At 43.1% G+C, this 21,645-nt stretch overlaps 4 protein-coding genes across 4 annotated transcripts in view; 3 read left to right on the top strand and 1 right to left on the bottom strand.

Moving 5' to 3' along the window:
- Positions 1 to 2,470, top strand: part of znrf1 (zinc and ring finger 1) — a 36,632-nt gene extending 34,162 nt beyond the window's left edge. The window contains exon 5 of the mRNA XM_066713855.1: positions 348 to 2,470. The gene's annotated coding sequence lies outside the window, so the exon portion shown is untranslated. The remainder of the gene's footprint in view (positions 1 to 347) is intronic.
- Positions 2,471 to 3,586: 1,116 nt separating this feature from the next.
- Positions 3,587 to 11,487, bottom strand: ldhd (lactate dehydrogenase D). The gene is made up of 11 exons (XM_066713853.1): positions 11,325 to 11,487; positions 10,743 to 10,855; positions 10,367 to 10,508; positions 9,798 to 9,939; positions 9,224 to 9,383; positions 8,690 to 8,889; positions 6,422 to 6,550; positions 5,844 to 5,971; positions 5,499 to 5,589; positions 5,116 to 5,227; positions 3,587 to 4,884 (listed from the first exon to the last, which is right to left on the bottom strand). The coding sequence occupies exons 1-11, from the start codon at positions 11,418 to 11,420 to the stop codon at positions 4,719 to 4,721; spliced, it is 1,479 nt and encodes a 492-aa protein (XP_066569950.1). The 5' UTR covers positions 11,421 to 11,487; the 3' UTR covers positions 3,587 to 4,718.
- A 511-nt stretch (positions 11,488 to 11,998) lies between these two features.
- LOC136759047 (Golgi-associated kinase 1A) lies at positions 11,999 to 16,217 on the top strand. Its single transcript, XM_066713854.1, has 5 exons — positions 11,999 to 12,120; positions 12,656 to 12,910; positions 13,031 to 13,604; positions 14,578 to 14,651; positions 15,444 to 16,217. The coding sequence occupies exons 2-5, from the start codon at positions 12,687 to 12,689 to the stop codon at positions 15,646 to 15,648; spliced, it is 1,077 nt and encodes a 358-aa protein (XP_066569951.1). The 5' UTR covers positions 11,999 to 12,120; positions 12,656 to 12,686; the 3' UTR covers positions 15,649 to 16,217.
- Positions 16,218 to 20,600: 4,383 nt separating this feature from the next.
- snrkb (SNF related kinase b) overlaps positions 20,601 to 21,645 on the top strand; it is a 35,515-nt gene continuing 34,470 nt past the window's right edge. Inside the window, exon 1 of the mRNA XM_066713847.1 lies at positions 20,601 to 20,908. The gene's annotated coding sequence lies outside the window, so the exon portion shown is untranslated. The remainder of the gene's footprint in view (positions 20,909 to 21,645) is intronic.

Raw genomic sequence — 21,645 nt, 5'->3', positions numbered from 1 at the left:
CTGTCATTGAAGGACAGGGAAATGCAGCTTTCTTCTCAAGCACAAATCTGTAACTTTGCAGTGAGGTTTTCTACCTAGATCACCCTTCAAACTTTAAACCTTCAAGTTTACTGTAGTAAAGTACTGTCACTATTGCCAAAGCATCTTTCAGTCTCAGGCCATGGGAAATGTGTTAAAATCTTTACTGACCCACAATGTAGGAAGGGGGAAACAAAACAAGAACACTCAACTTGAAAAACATTTTTGAATGTTTGTATTGTGAGCCTGCCTTAGACCAGATGGGACATTTTCACAGCTGCTTTCCCCCTCCCTCCCCTCTTCTCTCTCCTCTCTCCTCTCTTTCACAGGGCACTTTATGGACTTGGCCTAAACTTGCATACCTGGACATCTGGACACTGAAATAACCAAAAAGAATAATAATAATCAAAAACCAAACAAAATCAAACCAACATCAAAACCTCCTAAGTAGACCTCCTCCTAATCCCTGCACCTCGGCCCAGCTCCCTTTCTCCCGCCAAAGTGGCCAATGCTGGCTTGGAAAACTGATAATTTTTCTGGCTGCACACCACTCCCTCCTTCTCTCTCTCTCCACATGAGCCCCAGTGCAGAGACTCAACGTCTGTCAACAAAACCTACCCTGGACAGGTTTGGTTTCAGCAAGACGTGAAGTGTAACCTCCTCGAAAGAATGACTCTGTAGCCCCATTCCTCTTGTCTGGCCAAATGGATTATACTGTATGTTTTTATTCAGTCCATGTATACGGGGTGAGGGTGTGTGTTCACATAGGCACGTGTCAGCGTTGGGGGTAGGGGTAGTTGAGGGGTGGGGGGTGATGTCATTATATGACAAAGGGGTGGCATTTCAATTCCTAGTCCCTTTCCTTGGGGAAAATATGAACTCTGGACTTTAAAAGGAAAAAAAATAATCTAAATGGATTTAAAAAAAAAAAAAAAAAAAAAAGCTAATGAGAGGTTATTCTTTGGCAGTGCAGTTTGTTGGTCTGTCTTTGAAATGTTTACAGATTATTCTTTTTTTTCCTGTGTGCGCGCGTGTTTTTTTTTTGCTAATGTTTACAATTTATTAAATTAAAAAAAAAAAAACAATCGACGAGCACTCTTTTTTTTTCTTTTTCTTTTTTTTCTTTTTGGCAGGTGGGTGTTGCCAAAACATGGCCCTCTTTTGGTGTAAGCCGTGAGTGTGAGTTAGTGTGTGTGCCTGCCCTGCTGCAGTGGGGGCAGGAAGTGTGTGCGAGTGTGACTGGGAGCGCATGTGTGACACTTTTTATTGTCGAGCTTCGCACTATACGTCGTCCGCAAATGATCAAACTGATGGCACTTAGGAGTGGCTCTTGAGTTTATTTTTGTTATTTTGTTTATGAAAGCAGTTTAGAAGTCTTCAGTGACTTTCTGAAAACCGGTGGCAGAAATCGAGGGTTCAGAACTACAGCCTCCTTTCCCAGATAGAAAGATACCGTCCTCCATTCAAGGTCTGTGCACACAAACTGAGTTCTCCATACTCTCACTCTTCACCTGACACTCTCCTTGTGGGTATACAAACATGCAATATTAGTATCGGTTACTAATTTATGATATGGATTCCCTGTAATCTGCAGCTGGTTGACAATAATGTGCTTGAGCCTTTAATATAATATCAACCACTTATCAAATTGTACATTCACAAATCCCAAGCAACTGCTGCTTCAGCAACCACTAGTCCCGATAGCTTTGTTGCCTTTGTTTGTGGCGATTTTTAAACTTTGGGCCACAATGAGTGTTTTTCTTTTCCAAGTTTTCCGATTTCTCACCTTATCATTCAAGGTCTACTACATAACATTGAATTATAATGCAGTGCCATGGTGGCCTGTGATTGACAGGTCAGCTTGTGTGGGGATGCAAAAATGTGGGTAGCATATCCTCTGAAAGCACACACAAAATACAATTACATACGGTTAGCCAGAAGAAGGGGTACTTTCATACCTAAAACATATACTTTTCACGCAGCAGTGACTCTCGCATCTATGGCTTGCGGAGAATTAAATTAACTCCGATACCCTCTATGCTTCAGTGATATACCACATTTGGTGTGCAAAGGCCTTTGGGTAAAGCAACAGGCCTATTCTGACCCTTCCTGCTGCCTTTGAGCCACTTACATATTTATCCTAGAGGCTACTGCCTTTATTTTATTACCATATTTTTAGTTTCTTTTTTTATTTTTTCAATTTCAACGAATGCCTGTTTTAGGAGGTAGATATACTGTTTAATGAATTTTTGATGTTCGACCCGTGGGCTGGAAAAGTTTGTGCATTTCTATTAAAAAAATAAAAAAGGAAAAAAGAAAAAAGTACAATACAATAAGACAAAACAATTTAAAAATATATATATATAAAAAAGAAAAACATACTATAAAAACGGGAGGTGGTTTCTCAGTGAAGGTGATTTGATATGTTGTATTGAAATATTGTTCAATTAAAAAGTATTTATTCACTGAATGTGGTGCCCTGCCTGGTCTGTTATTAGCACTGTCAGCCTCTTCATGCCATTTCTTAGAAAGATCCCAGTGAATAACTATCACCTCATTCCTATAGAGCACCTCTGGATTGCACTGAACCAGCAAACTGGGGAAGAGACTAGAGACCGGATTCTTCAGTGGCACTACAAACTATGCTAAGAGGGAGCAATGGCACCGTGATGCTCTGGGCACCTGTCAGGAGAGTCATGAAGGCCAAGAACGGGCCTGGACTCTTTGAAATACATTGTAAACAGCTGTCTCTTGTACCAATAGTTTCCAATCTTGATATGCATTCTTTCTATTCCCCTCCATTTTACACCTACCTCTTAGGAATGGTGAGTTTGGATTCAGACTCACTCACCTCTACAGTCCCAGTACTTGGGGAGAGCAGAAGAGTCCGAGAAGGATTATGTGGCCGATCGTGGCACATACATCAATTAGTATGTACATGCACTTATCGCACCAGTGATTTCAGCTACTGCTTAGACTAGGTTCCGATTTTATAGCCATAATTTCAAAGAACTATATAAAAGAACATGCAAATCCTCACACACCAGATTTCTTCCCTTAGCCTGCCTCAAACCTTGTATGATGCACAGGGTACCAGATGCTGTTGTGTTTGGGTTGGATCCATTTTGTGCTTGGGGCTTCATCGCTTTTGTCATGCCAGCATTGATACTGCTGATTTTTATATGGCAGCGGTAGTGTACCTTGTAGTTCTTTACTTCGAGCCAAGGAGGATTCTTCAGGGATGAATCTTCAGCATTTATAAAGTGCCCCCCATTAACACTACCACAATACACTCGCCAAATAAATCACTACAACATCCATAGCAAATGCTGGATGTTGTCATTCGTAGCTATTTGAATGTGTAAATATCTTTGATTTATACAGTGCGAAAGCAGAACATGTTACAACCTTTTTTCTTTCTTTGCCAATTAAGCCTTCATTCCAGGCAGTTTGTTAGAAAGAGAAGCATGATAAAACAGGGTGCCAGTACAGATAGAACCGTGATGAATCGCATTTTTACTTGTTTGCCTGTGTGATGTAAGTAGGTTCTGTAGGCATATATTCCATTTAATTTTAATGTCTGTGCAGTGTACACATTCACTTACTTACAATATTCTAAACAAGAGGTCCACGTCCAGACTTCATAACTGATAATGTGCAGGCTAATTGTCACAGCTGCAATAACTGCCATAGCAGAGCCTGTAATCTGCACACCATAGATACATCATCATTACCCTCATTGCTGTAAAACAGGTTCTACCACCAGATGGTAGTAGAAGTATATAATTTGTCTGTCATCAGCAGAACTGTCTGGCATCACAGAACTGTATACAACAAAATCACAAGCCCTTCACTCAGTTAAGTGGTTGAGAATTGCCATAGACTGCGATAAATCGTGCCCCCTTAGCAACTAATTATACCCATACATAAAAGAGATTAAAAAAGTAAAAATCTATTGTTTCTGAAGAGAACAAACTTTTATTTGCAAATTCCTGACTCTATCCATCTTAACAATTACAAAATAATAATTCACCAATCACTTTGAAAGATATATTATTTGAGATTTGTAGATTTTCTAAAAGTACCTTCATAACATTCTATTTTTTCCTTACAGAAAAAAAATCTTTACAACTTTAGACAGAAATGATTAAACTATCATTAAATTAGGAACAAAACTCGTTGAGAATGCAATCATTCTTCAGATTAGTTTTTCTAGTTCAACAGCAAGCGCCTTACTGAGGGTAATTGCACTGCCTTGCAAAATCACACAAAATGTCTACATCAAATACAATTCTATACTTCTATAGTTTGTCACAACAGTGGCTGTGCTGATCCAGAACAACTAAAGGAGTGGACCAGGCCAGCTGCAGTGGAGTCTGGGGACATTCCCACTGGACTACTGTCCTGAGCCTGTACTGAACATCGCATTAGGATTCCCCAGATGCCTACTGCCAGCAGAGAAGGTACTAAAGGTATCAGAACTGAAGGTAAGGCATGGGGAAGATATTTCATTACAATCCTGAAAACCTTCCGCAAAGGATTGGATCCCCACCTTTTTCCAGGCATCCTTTGATAAACTGTTGGCCAGAGCTGTGAAGTGCTGCCTCAAACTGAGCTTTTTTAAATTATGGAGACTTCATTCAAAACAAAGTCACTGAGAAGTGTCTCTATGGAGTGTAGTGGACGGGTGGCGGAGGTGATTAGAGAACCTTCCCAGGGTTCATCAGGTTGATGGGGTCCAGGGAGGCCTTCAGCCTCTCCATCACTCCCATGGCCTGGGGGCCCAGCTCTTCCCGCAGTAGGCCACGCTTGCCCAGACCCACCCCGTGCTCTCCTGTGCAGGTCCCGTCAAGGGCCAGGGCCCTCCTGTAGTCCACCAAGACAAGCACAGAGACTGAGATGAGAATAAAACACTGAAGCATCGACTCGTGTTCATGTTAAAATGGCTGTGTATTGGTTTACTAGGAAATACAAACCCACTGCACTGGGAGTAACTCTGACCAAATGCTGGTTTTCCAAATCAAGGAAAGTGGAAGAGAGAGCTGAGGTGGAAGATGGAGAGAGGGAGAGGTAGGGAAAGGGGGCGGGGTCACACACCTGGCCAGGCGGTCTGTGAACTCATGAACTCTTTGGACCTCGGCTGGGTCATCTGGATCCAGAACCATGAGGCAGTGGAAGTTCCCATCACCAACATGGCCTGCAATTGGACCTGGGGATACAGCCACACACTATCACAGGGCGTACATTTCTGAAAACTGCAGGACATTGCTCTCCAAACTCCACTCCTGGTTTGTTTGTTTGGTCCAACTGCAGTTCTCAACTACTCTATTAAGTCAGTTGTTTGATTGAGTAGTCATGGGAAAACACTTATTTTAACTGGTTTACCCTGGTTCTAGAGAGCAATTAACGGTTTTGCCTTCATTCCACCCGAGATGCTAATACTGCTGCCCTTCTCCCTCATGGCCCCTCACGGTGTGTACCTGTGAGGTTGTTCGTCGTTAGATCCTCTTTAGTCTCTACGATGATCCGTGGGAGGCGCGAGAGGGGAACACACACATCTGTGGAGTAAGCCTGAAACAAACATGGGATTCACTCCATAAACAGGCAGAACTGGATCATGGGGAATCAAATGAATGGAAATTATAAATCAATCTCAATTTTAAACACAGTTCTGTTCTTCAGCGCTACAGAACAGGTGAAGGCCAGTTAATTGGCAAACAAGCTTTTGTGTGACAAGGTTTTTTTTTTTTTTCCAGTAGAGCAGCAAGATACCACGCAAATGTGTCCACAGGGGTCTTCAAAACAGATGTAACCGCTGTACCCACCTTGCAGCCGGGCCGCAGTGCCAGCGCGGCATACCACGCATCGTGCCTGGCCTTCCATAGCCGCCCTCGGGTCTCTGGGTCGCGAGCCCAGTTGAAGTCAGAGCCACTGTTGGCTTTGGTAATCTCCTCTGAAAAACCACCACCAAACCAAAAACGCCCAGCAAGACGTGCATCAGGAGGTAAAAACAGTGGGTCACACTCAACATTCCCTTTTAAGAGCATGTACTCTAAGAATAACAATCAAAATTGTATTCTCAGGCTTTTCAAAACAGCCTTTTTCTAAGTGCCACTGCATATCAGCAAATGGCCTTCTGTACATGCAGGAGCCATTTCCATCTGCTAGGTATTTATGGAGAATCTGAAGTTTTTCATTCCCTTTTACTCCTAATGCTACTTAGTAAATCTGGCCCAAAAACCTTTTTTATCTAAAGTTATCCACTCATGGACTTAAAGCAGACACCCTCAATTGCTTCAATAAACAGCTAGCTGAAACCCTTGGATAAATTAGTCATGAGCCACATAAGCCAACTTCTCTGATCGTCCTTAAATCAAGAATCAACTTAGTGAAAGTGACACACCTGCCATAGAGACTTGCTCCTCCAGACTTTTCTCACTGCCATGGAACTCAAGGAAGAGCGTGGGAGAGACCGGGTACGACAGGTTACTGTACCGGTTACACGCGTCAATCATGACATCGTCCAGGAACTCTAGGGGAAACGGAACAAAACCAAACACAAAAAACAGGGATCTCAAAATGAGACACCAAAGAAAATAAACTCCTCCCTGTTTGGTAGGTGATTTATTTATTGTATTTATTCCAGCATTATTAATTCAGCTTCGAAGTGAAAAGGCCTCTCCCACCCCTTGTCCATTAATTTAACAATCTTTCATCAAATAAAGTGAAATAATGATTACATCTTCCTTAATAAAAAGCAGTAAGAGGTCAAAAACCATGGGACATTAATTTTGATTTATTTCCCTGTGATATTTCGTAACAGAAAGCATTAGCTGCAGCCTAAATGATCTGGCAGTTAACAGCTTTCTAATGTTGCGTTGTTGAGCTATCTTTCAATGCTTTCACATTGCTTTTGCAGAATACCATTCAAACACTATTAAATCATCTCGCTGCTTGGGTTGTGCCATAAACAGACCAGAAACTGCACTGCTGCAGCAATGACAACAGGATCACCACTGCAACATCAAATTCACATAACAAAAAGAAACCTGTCTCATAAATAAAACAAATTGATATAAACCTCACCAAATCCTAATTTTGAGCTGAGTATACTTTGATCAGATATACACTCACCTAAAGGATTATTAGGAACACCATACTAATACTGTGTTTGACCCCCTTCCGCCTTCAGAACTGCCTTAATTCTACGTGGCATTGATTCAACAAGGTGCTGAAAGCATTCTTTAGAAATGTTGGCCAATATTGATAGGATAGCATCTTGCAGTTGATGGAGATTTGTGGGATGCACATCCAGGGCACGAAGCTCCCGTTCCACCACATCCCAAACATGCTCTATTGGGTTGAGATCTGGTGACTGTGGGGGCCAGTTTAGTACAGTGAACTCATTGTCATGTTCAAGAAACCAATTTGAAATGATTCGACCTTTGTGACATGGTGCATTATCCTACTGGAAGTATCCATCAGAGGATGGGTACATGGTGGTCATAAAGGGATGGACATGGTCAGAAACAATGCTCAGGTAGGCCGTGGCATTTAAACGATGCCCAGTTGGCACTAAGGGGCCTAAAGTGTGCCAAGAAAACATCCCCCACACCATTACACCTCCACCACCAGCCTGCACAGTGGTAACAAGGCATGATGGATCCATGTTCTCATTCTGTTTACGCCAAATTCTGACTCTACCATCTGAATGTCTCAACAGAAATTCGAAACTCATCAGACCAGGCAACATTTTTCCAGTCTTCAACTGTCCAATTTTGGTGAGCTTGTGCAAATTGTAGCCTCTTTTTCCTATTTGTAGTGGAGATGAGTGGTACCCGGTGGGGTCTTCTGCTGTTGTAGCCCATCCGCCTCAAGGTTGTACGTGTTGTGGCTTCACAAATGCTTTGCTGCATACCTCGGTTGTAACGAGTGGTTATTTCAGTCAAAGTTGCTCTTCTATCAGCTTGAATCAGTCGGCCCATTCTCCTCTGACCTCTAGCATCAACAAGGCATTTTCGCCCACAGGACTGCCGCATACTGGATGTTTTTCGCTTTTCACACCATTCTTTGTAAACCCTAGAAATGTTTGTGCGTGAAAATCCCAGTAACTGAGCAGATTGTGAAATACTCAGACCGGCCCGTCTGGCACCAACAACCATGCCACGCTCAAAATTGCTTAAATCACCTTTCTTTCCCATTCAGACATTCAGTTTGGAGTTCAGGAGATTGTCTTGACCAGGACCACACCCCTAAATGCATTGAAGCAACTGCCATGTGAATGGTTGGTTAGATAATTGCATTAATGAGAAATTGAACAGGTGTTCCTAATAATCCTTTAGGAGAGTGTACATACAGCTCTGGAAAAAATTAAGAGACCACTTAACGTTGACTTGTGAACTTGGAGTGGTCTCTTAATTTTTTCCAGAGCCATATAACTGAACCTGACTACTATCATGACATTGTATCAAAGACTAGGGTGGCAAATTGTTGTGTCCAGGCCTAATTACAAATCAGGCTTAGTGATTGGGGCCTACCTGCTTTTCCCAAAAGCTCTTAATTAGCACAGTAATTCCTCTCCAGCTAATCTTATTATTAACTAAAGTGCAGGTAAAGGCCAATATTGCATCCTTTAGTTAGCACCTTCTCCCTCCCCCTGCCCTTCTCTCACCGATCCTGGCGATGGGAATGCCACACTGGAGAATCTGCACAGTGCTGTCCACCGCGGTCTGCACACTAGGGAAGGAGCAGACGGCCGACACCATGGCCTCAGGGATGCCATACAGGCGCAGGGTGGTCTTCGTAAGGATGCCCAGTGTCCCCTCAGAGCCCACAAACAAGTTAGTCAGGTTGTATCCAGCTGACGTCTTCCTTTGAAAGGGGAGTGGGGGGGAATCAGAAACAGCCCCGCAGAAATGAGAAGCTAAATCTGTGATTCTGGAATCTCCGGCTCATTGCGGATCGTTAGAATGTGTTAGACGTCGGGGAACACAGTCAAAAGTGTTTTCCCGTCTCGTTAAAGCAAATTAATGCCTGGGTTTCCTAATGGGGGGGACCCACAAAGAGTGCTATATAGATTCAACATGCAAATGGAACATCTCTTATATTGTCGTCTTTTAATTTAGGACCACTGAGAGCTTGGTGTTTTTATAATCTTCTTTGTGAATGGTCAGACCTGGAGCGGTGGGGGTTGAATTATTTTTACCTGGGACGGCGCCCTTTGCCTGCAGTGTGGAAGACTGTTCCATCAGCCAGGACCACCTCCAGGTTGAGAACATTCTCCCTCATCGTCCCATAGCGAACCGCGTTGGTCCCTGAGGCGCTGGTGGCAGCCATACCGCACAGAGATGCATCTGCCCCGGGGTCTGGGAGGAGGGGAGAGAAAAGAGGTGAGCCAGGACAGTAGGGGACACAATGAAAGAAACTGTGTCCATTTCTTTCAGTAACTGGGAGATGCTGTGAAGCTTAATCTCTTTTATTAGGGATAACCGAGGAGTGGGCAGGATGGCTTTTGTTCAGATCTGGACTAATGTCTGACTGGCATTCTAGTAAGGCCTGTTGGGATACCACATTAAGAAATTCACCAATTAATCGGAAAACTCAATTTACAGTATAACACAGGATATGTAAACAAACCCAGAGAAAACTGTGGTCAAACCACAACCACATAATTTCCCAATATCAGTTGGCACATTCGAGAGCGATTCTCTCCCTGTCTGAATATTAATGAAGCTGCCAGAAAGGAAAAGCACACCCGCCACGGCCTCTGCATTGCTTACCGACAGGAAACCACAAGCCGCTGTCCCGCAGGTAGCTATTGAGGGCAGTGCGGGTCACGCCGGGCTCCACTGTGACGTCAAAGTCTTCCTGGTGCAGATCCAAGATGCTCTCCATCTTTCGCAGATCAAAGGACACCCCACCCTGTTAAAAACAGCATGCGGAGTAAGGCAACATGGTCACAAAGTCCTTCCCATTGTACCTAATTTGAGAAAAGTATCCACATTCATCTTTCTTAAACAAAGATTTGTCTTTAAATCAGTTACTTTTAGACCCTACTCTTGAGTTTCAATATTGTGTCCATCTAAAATGCATCATTTACTCTCAGTAACGCGTTTTATTATCCCTGTGACTGCCAGACCCATCTGACCCCCCCAAACAAGCAGTTCAACCCATGCTGCCTCCAACGCAGTCTGTCAGCACCATCAGCCAGCACCAGATCCCACTTTGCCACATGTTCTGTCTTTTCCACATACTGAACTACTACACTTCCCTCTGTCTCACACAGCATTGAACTGCCTTAAAAAGAAGATATTTCCTTTTAGCTCCGCGTGCTCTAAGTCTGGTTCACCTTCACTGCTCCGACTCCTCCCTCCAGGCCGGTCCCGGTGCCAAAGGGAATGATGGGAAGGCGGTGCCGATGACAGACCTTGGCGAGGGCGCTGACCTCCTCCACACTACGGGGCCACACCACCACATCCGGGGGCCTGCAGCTGAGCAACAACGCACACAACTCTCACAACTCATTCTCCCAGATCTGCTGCCAAAATTGACCTAGGATGTAATTATCCATCACCAAATTATTTTTCATTTTAGGACAGTTGGAGGACATTAATAGAAGTCTCCTATTTGTTCATTACAGTGTTGCAGAACAGCTTTCCACAATGATACAAGTCTACCCGAGTTGAAATTAGTGCACAGAGACAGTAACCTACAGCAGATCTTACCTGTGAACAGACTCGTCTCTGCCATGCTGCTCCCTGACTGCGGATCCCACAGAAACCCCGTCTTTCCCCGTCACCGCACGGAGGGACTCGACCACTCGCTCCGACAGCCGGCTCTACTGGGGCAAAGGTGGGCATGGGACAGCACACAAACCGCGCAGCGCAGCGCAGCGCAAGTGCGGTGTATGGGCTGGATTGCGGGTGTTTAAACAAAGCAGAATATGACCACCAACACACGGCTTGCGTCAGCGGTTATATTTACATCGCAGAGCCCTAATGCAACGCAGAGGTTTGTTCACTTTCCACACAGTGTGTCGGCAAACAACCTGACACGCATTTCACACAGAGGGACTGGCGACAATACAAGCATGACTATTTCTTGGCATGCACACTGTCTACGTGTGCTTGGTTTTGTCACGCAGTTAGTGGCTTTAAACATGTCTGTCTTCTCAGGTATACAGGATGCTCCTCGTCTGGATCAAAACGTGACGACCACAGACCATTCCTGTTTATTTCAGTTTTGAATAATTGAATTATGGGTGCATTTGCAATCCTATATGAAACCAAAAAAAGCACAATTCGTACCTCCACTTTCGCACTGTAACTTTTCCTTCCATTTCGTAACGGTAAAACAACACGACGCACTGTTGCGCTGGCGCTGCTCAGCCAGGTGGAGGTCATGCCTGCAGACGCACACGCTGCCTCACGGAGCCGCCGCTGTCATTAGTCACTGTATCTTTCCAATGTGCGGCACTAGAGGAAACATATTTGCTTCCGGGTAATGTGACCCTGTGGTCGCCTTCTGGCAGTTCTGCGCAGAGCTGCAGAATCCCGCAGATCCCATTGGTGCAGCCGCAAAACTGCAGAAATCTGCGCACGATCCATGTGCACCGATTTACCGTAAATGCGACACATTTTACTGAACGTTTGAGGCACAGTGCAAACGAGCTTGTGAAAATGCCAATACATAGTCTAATACAGTGGAGTGTAGGCTACTGCCACAAATGGAAATGCAAAGTGTAGAAATGTTATACCTGCAAAAATATTTAAAACACCAAAAACACTTAACATCTAGAAAATAAATTGTGCACTTTGTTCAGAAAAAAAACAAACTGTTTTACAATAATGTTTTCCCCCAGAAATCCCAATAGTACCCCACCTTTTAATGCATTAGCATGTCACTGTGTTGGCTCTTTCTACAATCTCTTCTGTGTTTAAGGATTGATTTTGAGAAAGGTGCTTTTGCAATATGTAGTCCAAAGGGCACATGACGGAGCAAAGAGAGCAACAGATGAAGCTTAAGGGTAACAAGTCCACTGCTGCTGGAAATGAAAGGGGAGCAGTCGTTTATACTTTGTACATACAAGTGTGCTTGAAACAGGTAAATACAAAATGCTAATTTCTTTATAGTTAGGATAACTGGATAAGGCCCTGGATAAGGGCGTCTGCCAAGAAATAAAAAAATAATAATAGGAGTTTGCCGATGTTAGTGAGCTATTACATTGCAAGGCAGACTTCAGGTCATCAAATGATTAGGATGAATTCCCTTACAAATGTTGTTTAAACTGCATCCAGACTACAAAAAGGGATGGTATTTTGGGAAGACTTGTATTGAAATCGCTCCCTGTTTGAAAATGTGACCTTCTAGTAAGGTTTTCAATAAATCCTTTTTTCTAGACCTTGGCTTCAGTTGAAAATAAGAAATCAGCACTAGTGAAGTGGTGGCAATAGGAGGCATATTTTCACACAAAGAGGGTGTGGATGAGTGCCAAGCCACAGAAGTGCTAGCTCACTAGGGTCCTGGCAGAAGTGGCTTGGTGTGCTTTTTGGTTTGCTGTTCAATAAACTATTAGACCCTCACACTGGGGAAGTGATCGCCTGACTGTCACTAATTCCTCATGTGATTGTGCTTGCAGTTGTCCCTGCCAGTCTACCAGAGGCTGCACCATGTTGCGGATTGGCCTGCGGAGATCCCTGCTGAGTGTGTGCGTGCTGGCAGTGGTCATGATTGCTTTCGGTCTAATGCAGGTCAACCTGCTCGACAGAAAGCCTCTCAAACCACTGCTACAAAGAAGAGATCCCCCAGTCTCCATTCAAGAGCTCCTACACCCCAGGCAGCCAAGGAAACCAGACCCCCTGAGGGTAGACCCTGGTAGAGATGGCCAGGCCAGGTAATGTATTGTTTAAAAAAAAAAACTGTTCCCAGTCCTAGGGTTTAATTACCCTGCTCTTGGAGTATCCATGTGTCTTCTCAGTTACCAAATTAAACTAATTTTAAATTAAATTTAAAGCATGACAAAGTACCTGGGAAATCTTTCCAGGGGGCACAAAGGCTCAGAAGATGCCCAGAGGAAGGGGTCAGGAGAAGCACAGGGGTGCCTGACCTCCGGAAGGCCATCCCAAGAGAAACTGGGAAGGCTGCTTGGCTCAGGCAGAAAGCCAGACTGGCTGAGTCCTCGAGATCAGGAGACAATTATGTGGTTGAGAGAGGGCTCTGTCCGCAAGGTGGATCGCCTGTACCCCCGGAGAAAGATGGCTAGGGTTGTGCTGGAGCTGGACACCTCTCAGTTGGTGGAGGACAACAGGGATTACTGCGGCCAAGGTAGCTGTGCCTTGGTGAGGGAGACGGGAAACCTGGACGCCATGCTGAGGTTCCACCTGGACCGGCTGCTGGGACTGGAAGTGGTTCCTCCTACCACCGCTCGCGTGCTCTCCACCTGGCTGCTGCCTTTCCACTACACAGACGGGCGACCCCACGCACTGAGCTGGTCGAACCCCTTCCCAGGCTGGGACTGTGAGGGGGGACCGCCCTGTGAGGGAGGAGAAGGCGGCAGTGCCCAGCGCCTCCTGGATTATCTGTTGCAGGTAACTCCCAAGGGAGAGTAAGACCCAGGCTTGTGGATTGTGCCAAGTTTTGGAGCGCAGCTTTGAGGGATTTATGCATTTGAAAAGGTGTTGTAGGAAACATGTTGGAGCCATCTGCTGATGTGATTAACCTGCTTTCAAAAGGCTCACTGCTGCTCACACTTTAACAGCAAACTAAACAAGCAATATTAATATGAAAACCACAGAGCTAGAAGACTTTAAATTGAACGTTTGTTATTATTTCTTTAAGTAGCCATAAGAACTCAGTTGCAGCTTCTGATGTGAATGCAGGAGATTGGTGTCTGCTCCTGCTTTACCAGACACGTCCAGCAGAGGGCGCATCGGTGCCACAGGACACCAGTGCAGCAGTTGGTGCTGTAAATGCATTTGGCATTCAATAGAAAAAACGCAGCAGAATTATTGTAAATCAGATTAAATCCGATTGCTCATAGTTGTCGGATATAGGATTACTTAGAGATCTGTGACTTCATTTCTCATGTATAAAAACAGATCTACAGTCAATTATATTAAGAAAAAAAAAACATGGCCTGGAACCTAAGCAGCAGCAAACTGTTGGAAACAAACGTAGCAGATAAAAGTGTGACTTTTTTGTTACTATATGTCACTTTTTGAGTAATTCCCTTATCAGTAACAGCAACCTTACACAGGAAGGAAAATTCCCCTAAACTTCACTCAATCAAAGTCTATTAATATTTTGCAATGACCATCATAGACCTGTAATGGAAAAAAATAAAATAAACTGCATGATTAATTGAAGCTCGGCAGTTCTCTCTTTATCCATTATTATGTGGCCCACAAGATACACATGTCCCCATCACAAACCAATGCTGTTTCCTCTGGTTTCTCAGCTCTAACCTCTAACCCTCTCTCCCTTCCTCTCTAAACCCGAGCCCCCTTTGAGAAAGATGTGGGACAGGCTGGGTAATTAAAACACTGGCATCTTCCCTCACAGGGACCAGATGGAGGAGTAATGACTTCTGACAGGCAGGATGAACTTGTCACGGGGATGACTGAACAATTTGAGCAGTAAGTCTGGGCATTTCTCACCTCTCTGCAGCCTTCTGGATATGAGCAACTCCCCGACAGGACAACATTTGAAAAAATTATTACATATTGTTCTTCCGCATGGTCAAATATTCCCCATGGTGATAATCGTTTCAAAGACATGTTGCGATTATTTCTGTGGTTCTGCTTTATACATTCATAACAGTCTCAAAGCATTGCGACAATTATTACAGGGTTCCTTACATTTCCCTTTCAAAATACTTTCTGGGGACCCTGAGGCCTTGTTTTATAACCATGACAAGTATTGCTCATTTCACTGGGACTACTCCATAATAAAAGCAATCAAGACGTATTCTGCTGAAAGTTAAAAGACTGCTTAAATGGGAAATAAATCAAATTACCTTTTATTCACATTGGACAGTGATTGATTACACTATCAGCCCTGTTCCAACTGAGAATAGTTCTTGTATAATTTGTTTTTTGTTTTTATCTCAGGGCTAAAAACTTCTGCTGTTATATATAAAATGGCAAACTGTACATCTATCTGTACCCTAATGCTTAATGCTCTTGTTGATCTTGTCATATACTCTGATACCTCAGTTTTATGCACTGTAATGTGTAGATTAACTCTGATAGCGCTGTTAATCCCCTCACAATATTGTGCATATACAAATCATTGCATGGTAGTGTTTGTTATGCCAGGCAAGTATTTCAGTGTTCGTTAAACCATGTGAGTCACCTTGGATAACGGCGTCTGCCAAATTACTGCGCACAATTCAACGCAGCACTCTCCAATTCTCTCTCCCTCTCCAGACTCCCTCAGAGAGCCAGGTCTGTGCTGGCATCAGGGTGTGTGTCTGATGGCCTGCTCCTCTCACTCCACACTGACCGGACCTACTGGGAGTCCCGCAGTGAGACCTCTCTCCTGGAGCTCGTACGGCTCATTCAAGGCAGGGCTGCCAGTCTGACCGGCCAGCTCAGGGATCGAGCGGTCACCTCTTGGTCACCTCTTGAGTAGAAGCCACTAAGAAAGGATAGGTTTGGAAATGCATTACTTATTCACAAGTATAAGACTTTGCTGGAGCTAATGCAAGTCAGCAGCACCTCATTGATTGAATGAATGAGCTAGGAATACTGTGCCACTACTGGAGGAGAAGACTGTAGTGTTGGAGGATTATTGTATTTGGGGTCCAAAGCTCATTCCTAAACCGAATAAAGGTAAGGAAGGGTAGCTAGGAGTGATATCTGTTCTGTAGGTCCTGGATTGCACAGGCCACTCCCCATATGGAAAGCTCCCATGTATGTATTATATGTTTGTATATTTATATTGCATTCAAAATATATTACAAAACATATACATATATATATATATATATATATATAGTACACATATGAGTTTTCCATATGGGTCGTAAACAGCTGTTATTATTCAAAAATGTGCAAAACATGCATAAAAAGCAATGCATAAAAGGTCTGTTACCAAAATTGTTAACACGCAGTCCACCATGCTTAATATGTGAGCAGAAATATTACTGCAGGGAAGTGACTGTGCATTTGAGAAGTTTGTAATTAAAGTGTGACACCTCATTCATTCTGGTCACGTCATCCTCGCTCTGTGTCCGATTACACTCTTACACCTTTGAAATACTTCTGTTGAAGCTCAGTGTGTCACATTCTGGGTCCATTCTCATTTGCAAAATGCACTGTGAAGCATTTTACATTTTGCATTCATTTACAAATACATGTATACGTTTTTGTTCTGTGTCAGAATTATGTATTGTGTTTTGGAGAGGTGGGTGTGGGCTCATTTTCTAGGAGGTGACTTTCAATAATTGAATTAAGGCTTTATATATGTTTTATCGTTTCTTAATGAAGACAAACTGCACATGTATTGTATATCTAAATCCAATCCATTGTGTATTCAGGGGCGTACAAGATGGCTATTAAGATTGTTGCTTTAGTGCACTGTTTCTAACTTTAGATCATCGTCAGACTTTTTATTTTTTCTAAGCTTTGATAAAGCTAAGTGGAAGGAAAAATATGAATTTATTTCCTGAAGCGACCTTGCCACTTGCTGAATATGCATCTTTTAACTTTTTCTGTAATTACTTTTTGAAAATGGCCCTGATAGTGCTTGGCTGTGCTCCTGGGGGGAGCTGTCACCACCGTGTTGCAGCCTTCCTGCTGACACAACACCCATGCCTAGGCTGGGGTAGGTCTGCATCCTTCACACGTCACTGCCACGCTGAATTGCACCTCCGCGAGTGACTTGTTTGAAGAACTTACGGTCACCTCAACAATTAAATATGAAATGTCATAATTTATGTATCCAGCATTTGCTTTAATTTTGCTTGTTACTTTGTTTTTATGCTCTGGAACACAGTTTTGAATGATGTATAGATATGCTAATGCTTCTGTCTCAAACTGCCACACTACAGACCTCCACTGTATCACTGACTGGATGACAACAACAGCCTTGATCTCCAGTCTTGATTTAGCAAGCAATTCATATCGTGTGACAGTTGGCAGAGTCTTGTATTGTATTTTGCTCTGTTTTATAACTATGCTAAAATCTTTATAATTAAAATCACTCTGCAGCACACCATATTACTTTTGCACTACAAAACCTTACACAGCTCCTTGAACACTAAGGCAATTCTGTCTTTCTGTCTGGAGTTATGTCAGTCAAATAACTAATTACTAAATAACAATCACTTGAGTTATCAGCTAGCCTCTTACTAAGCAGATGTTTTAGACAACTATCACTAATGTCAAAGGTTATCATGTCTTTTTACACTGTTATTTGTAGATTCATATTTTAAAACAGATGAAGTCAGGCCTATTTGATGGGTTAATATATATATATATCCTTCAAAAAGATCAACTGTGTAGATTTATAAGTCATTACCTGTTATATGTGAACAATTCTGACAGAGTCTGCTGCTCTCTATTTCCACCACAGAAAAATCTTTGAGACCTAATGAAAACACAGTATTTTGATTGGCATTGTCCCCGTTGTTCTGCGGTTCAATTTTTACCCTATCTTGTTTAACTCAGCATTGTAATTATGTACTCCACTGTAAAAACAACATTTTGGGGGCATTTTGTGAATTGCTTCTGCGTGTTGCGTGGTAGCTGATAGGTGAATAGTCCACAACTTTGACACCTCTGTAGGATTAGAGTTCATCGTTGCATTTTCAAGCACCTATACAATTATTGCTGAAATGGGTTTCCAAGGCTTTTTTAGATAGAAACACGACTTCAAGTTCTGACGATGGCTGTGTTTCTGTTTTTATATTACATATCATAATTTATTATATAGCAGTTTCTCAATTTTTTTCAAAAGGTGTCACCCACAGTTATTTGTGTAACAAACCTTATTAGCTCCATGCAGCTTGATATATTCTATTAATTTTGTCGTGAGCTTTAATTCAGATATTGGGACTTCAGTTTATAAAGCAGTGTCACTGCTCATTGAAAGTTTTCCTAAATGTACCAGGGAGGCCTGTTAAATGGCAGATACTATTCTGTTGGCAGGTGGTGTTTATCAGCACTTTGAACTAAATACCAGCACTCTGTGGGTAGTGAGGTACAGCCTAATTGAGCAAACATTGTCTTTGTTGTGTTTTATCTTGTTACCCATTGCCTGTAAGGCAGTATCATTTTTTAAATATTCTTTGGTGTTGGACTTAGGTACAGCATACACAGATAGGGAGCCCTGTCGTATTATAAGTGGGTGGAATATTCCACTGAGACCATACTTGACCGTACTGAAGATTTGGCAGATGCAAACTTTGACATTTGTAATACCAAACTCATCCGATATAAACATTAGTTGAAAATCAAAACCAATGTCAACACATTTTGACATTTTGACAAAAGTTCCCTTTTTACTTGAAACATGGAATCATGTGATAAACTAAAAGTAAAAAGTGCTGCCTAAACCCAGTCCTCAAAAGCATGATAGATCGATGAATCAACCCACTACACCACCCACACCTGCACAATTCACCAGGCCATTTCCTCTCTTAATTTCCAGCTATACATTACACCATACATAAAATAACTAATCTCTTCAGCATCCTACTCCAAAATGATTGAACTGACTGAAAGACCACGGAATACAGCAAGGTAAAACAATCCAGTCGAAGAAGAATAGTAATGTGCAGACACCCTTGCTAAAGCATGGAGGTGAATATGACCTGACTAAAAATGAGCAATCTATGCCTCAGTCTGCAGGCAGGTACAGTGAGGGAAAAAAGTATTTGATCCCCTGCTGATTTTGTACGTTTGCCCACTGACAAAGAAATGATCAGTCTATAATTTTAATGGTAGGTGTATTTTAACAGTGAGAGACAGAATAACAGCAAAAAAATCCAGAAAAACGCATTTCAAAAAAATTATAAATTGATTTGCATGTTAATGAGGGAAATAAGTATTTGACCCCTTCGACTTAGTACTTGGTGGCAAAACCCTTGTTGGCAATCACAGAGGTCAGACGTTTCTTGTAGTTGGCCACCAGGTTTGCACATCTCAGGAGGGATTTTGTCCCACTCCTCTTTGCAGATCTTTGTTAAAGATCTGATGGGGCATTGATAGGACGTGGAACCTTATAGAGAAAGTCATAGAGAAATATCCAAAACATATGACATTATTAAGCTTTGTAGGAGTGATTGCTTATTTCAAGTTTATGCATGTCCCGGACCCCTCGAAGTGATAAAATTATGATAAGAGGTGAAAGGTGTTACCCTCACAGACAAGGTACAAAAATAATTAAAATTGAAACAGCTTACATTTCAAACACACATGGCTTTAGTGACACTGAACCAAACATATGTAAAATAATTAATGGGAAACCGTTTACAAACTGGCATTTTGATGTACATAGATTATTAACTTGCTGAGAATTAATCGCCTAGGTGTACATAGTTAATCATGTGTTAAATTCCAGATGCATTTTTCTCACTTACATCCAATTATTTTTTATTCCTTGTGCATTTCTCTTTCTTTAACTGTTCTGCCGGGTGTGCATGTGGGGATAATTGCAGAAGTGACAACTGTTAAATAATTGTATGATGATTGGCTCACTGTTAACCAGATAAAACGCAGATGGAATGAGGTGGAATGTGGGAGAGAGCAAAGATGAAAAGGGAAGACATTGTAAAGGATAGAAGGAGCTGTGGAGGGCAACGGGGAGCTGCGAATGAACAGATAAGAAAGTAAATGCAACTTGAAAGTTTGTTTTGTTTCTGCTGGGTTGAAACAACTATTTCCATCTCAACAAGCAAACGTGAGCTGGCTGAGGATCCATCTCCGTCAACTGCCTTTTCTCTGCAACTTTGTTTTCTGTATTAGGTTTTGAACTTGTAGGAGGATCTCATCTGCCACTTTGTCACGGGTCCTTGTCCTTTGTGTGTGAGGCCCTTCAGACAAGCAGTAGCATGCAACGGCCATCAGATGTGTAATTTACGCTGACCTAAGGTTTGGATCCTGCTCTGATCCACATGTCCTCTTCCCTCATGCATTTCTAAACAATGCAGTCGGCCTTGTCTTTGTTTTAGTCTTGGACCGAGAGAAGGTCACTGTCCACACGTGGTTTATTGCCAGTGGAACTATTGTTGTGCGAGTGTTTGCCTCCTTCATCAGTCAGGTCTATCTGTGCATTTCAATAAGGTCTTATCTATTTTCATTTCACGTTGTGGGATTGCTGAAAGCCTGGACATTTGATATACTTGCTTTTCTATTCCTTCTATATACTAACATATATAGTGTTGCTGTAGAGTTTCACATCTTGAGGATGATAACGGTGCAACGCCCAATGCCTTCATACAAAAATGCAGAGAATGTGTTTTTTTTCCCGCTTCCCATTTCTAATTATAGTCCCAGTATTGCATAATAGCACAACTTCTGATCACCTCCGCGGTTTCTCTTTAAGAGAGCTGCAGCGGCCGAGCTCGCATTGACGTCAACCAGCCAGCCAGCTCTGTGAGCGGATCTGAGAGCAGCAGACAACACTGCAGAGGAGCGGAGCGCACCGCACCGCCCCGCACCGCACCGCACCGCACCGCACCGCCCCGCACCGCACCGCACAGCACCCCCAGCATCCCGCACACACAGCACCAGGGCATGCCCGGCACAGCGGCTGCACAGACACACGCTTCCCCGGCTCTGAGCTGCGCACACACAGCACTGACAGCAGCTCCCTCTCCTCCCGACGACAAGCAATAGACGCGTCCTGTGGAAGTGCTGCATAATACAGACCTGCGCTTTCTTATCGGGTAAGTTTGGGGGCAGTCGTCAAAGACTCTCTTGTGCTTATTTGTGGCATTTGGCAATGATTTCGCTTTGGTTGTGCTTGGCTGTTTAGTGAAGCATTTGAAAGCCGAGTTGCACCCTTTCTTGGGTCGGGTATGCCAGTTACGGCGCACTAGCCGGAGAGGAAGTTTTCAATGCGAGGGCTCGGTCGGGGGAGATGAATCCAGATCTACAGCTGCGTTTGCTGGACAAGCCTGTGTGTCGAAGTGCTGTGGATGGCAAGTGGCCGGTGCAGGCTGGACGTTGTGCTGATGATGGTCATAGTGCTGTTCAGTATGTTGTCATTGTGAAGGCTGGCTGAGCAGGGCGACTGTGCAGCTGCAGCGACATTCAGGCTGCCTTCAACACTTGAGCATCCCTGGCGAGCACTCACATCTTCTCTTTCTGTCTTCTGTTATGTATGCGAAGAAAGAGACTACAATCTCCTGAGCTACAATTCGTGTCAGTCAGGCTTTTTAAAACGTGGTTGTGTATTCCTAGCTGAATTTTCTGTCATACAACGTTAAGGAGCTTGTATTGTGAGCGCTTTAAAACAATCATAATACATCGTTTTACTATTTAAAATAGTTAGTATGTCTGATCTGCGTGGTTGGGTACATTATGGGTTTAATTTAAAGTCAGACCTTATGACTTTATGGCAACAACGCATGAAATGGAAGGTTATAGAGCCTTGAAATACTTCTCTGTTAGTGGTCATATT

This window comes from Amia ocellicauda, chromosome 9 (genome assembly GCF_036373705.1).
Source record: "Amia ocellicauda isolate fAmiCal2 chromosome 9, fAmiCal2.hap1, whole genome shotgun sequence".
Classification (NCBI taxonomy): Eukaryota; Metazoa; Chordata; class Actinopteri; order Amiiformes; family Amiidae; genus Amia; species Amia ocellicauda.
The sequence above is the reverse complement of the archived record's forward strand: the minus strand, read 5'-3'. Positions and strand labels throughout refer to the sequence as shown.

What these genes read in the sequence shown, in the direction of transcription:
- ldhd (XM_066713853.1), bottom strand. Translation starts at nt 11,420, where the DNA reads ATGACCTCCACCTGGCTGAGCAGCGCCAGCGCAACAGTGCGTCGTGTT. An exon ending in CACTGCGGCCCGGCTGCAAG is followed by an intron (nt 5,590 to 5,843) that starts GTGGGTACAGCG and finishes TGTTTGTTTCAG; the next exon opens with GCTTACTCCACAGATGTGTG. An exon ending in TTCACAGACCGCCTGGCCAG is followed by an intron (nt 4,885 to 5,115) that starts GTGTGTGACCCC and finishes GGTGGACTACAG; the next exon opens with GAGGGCCCTGGCCCTTGACG.
- LOC136759047 (XM_066713854.1), top strand. Translation starts at nt 12,687, where the DNA reads ATGTTGCGGATTGGCCTGCGGAGATCCCTGCTGAGTGTGTGCGTGCTG. An exon ending in GGTAGAGATGGCCAGGCCAG is followed by an intron (nt 12,911 to 13,030) that starts GTAATGTATTGT and finishes TTAAATTTAAAG; the next exon opens with CATGACAAAGTACCTGGGAA. An exon ending in ATGACTGAACAATTTGAGCA is followed by an intron (nt 14,652 to 15,443) that starts GTAAGTCTGGGC and finishes CTCCCTCTCCAG; the next exon opens with ACTCCCTCAGAGAGCCAGGT.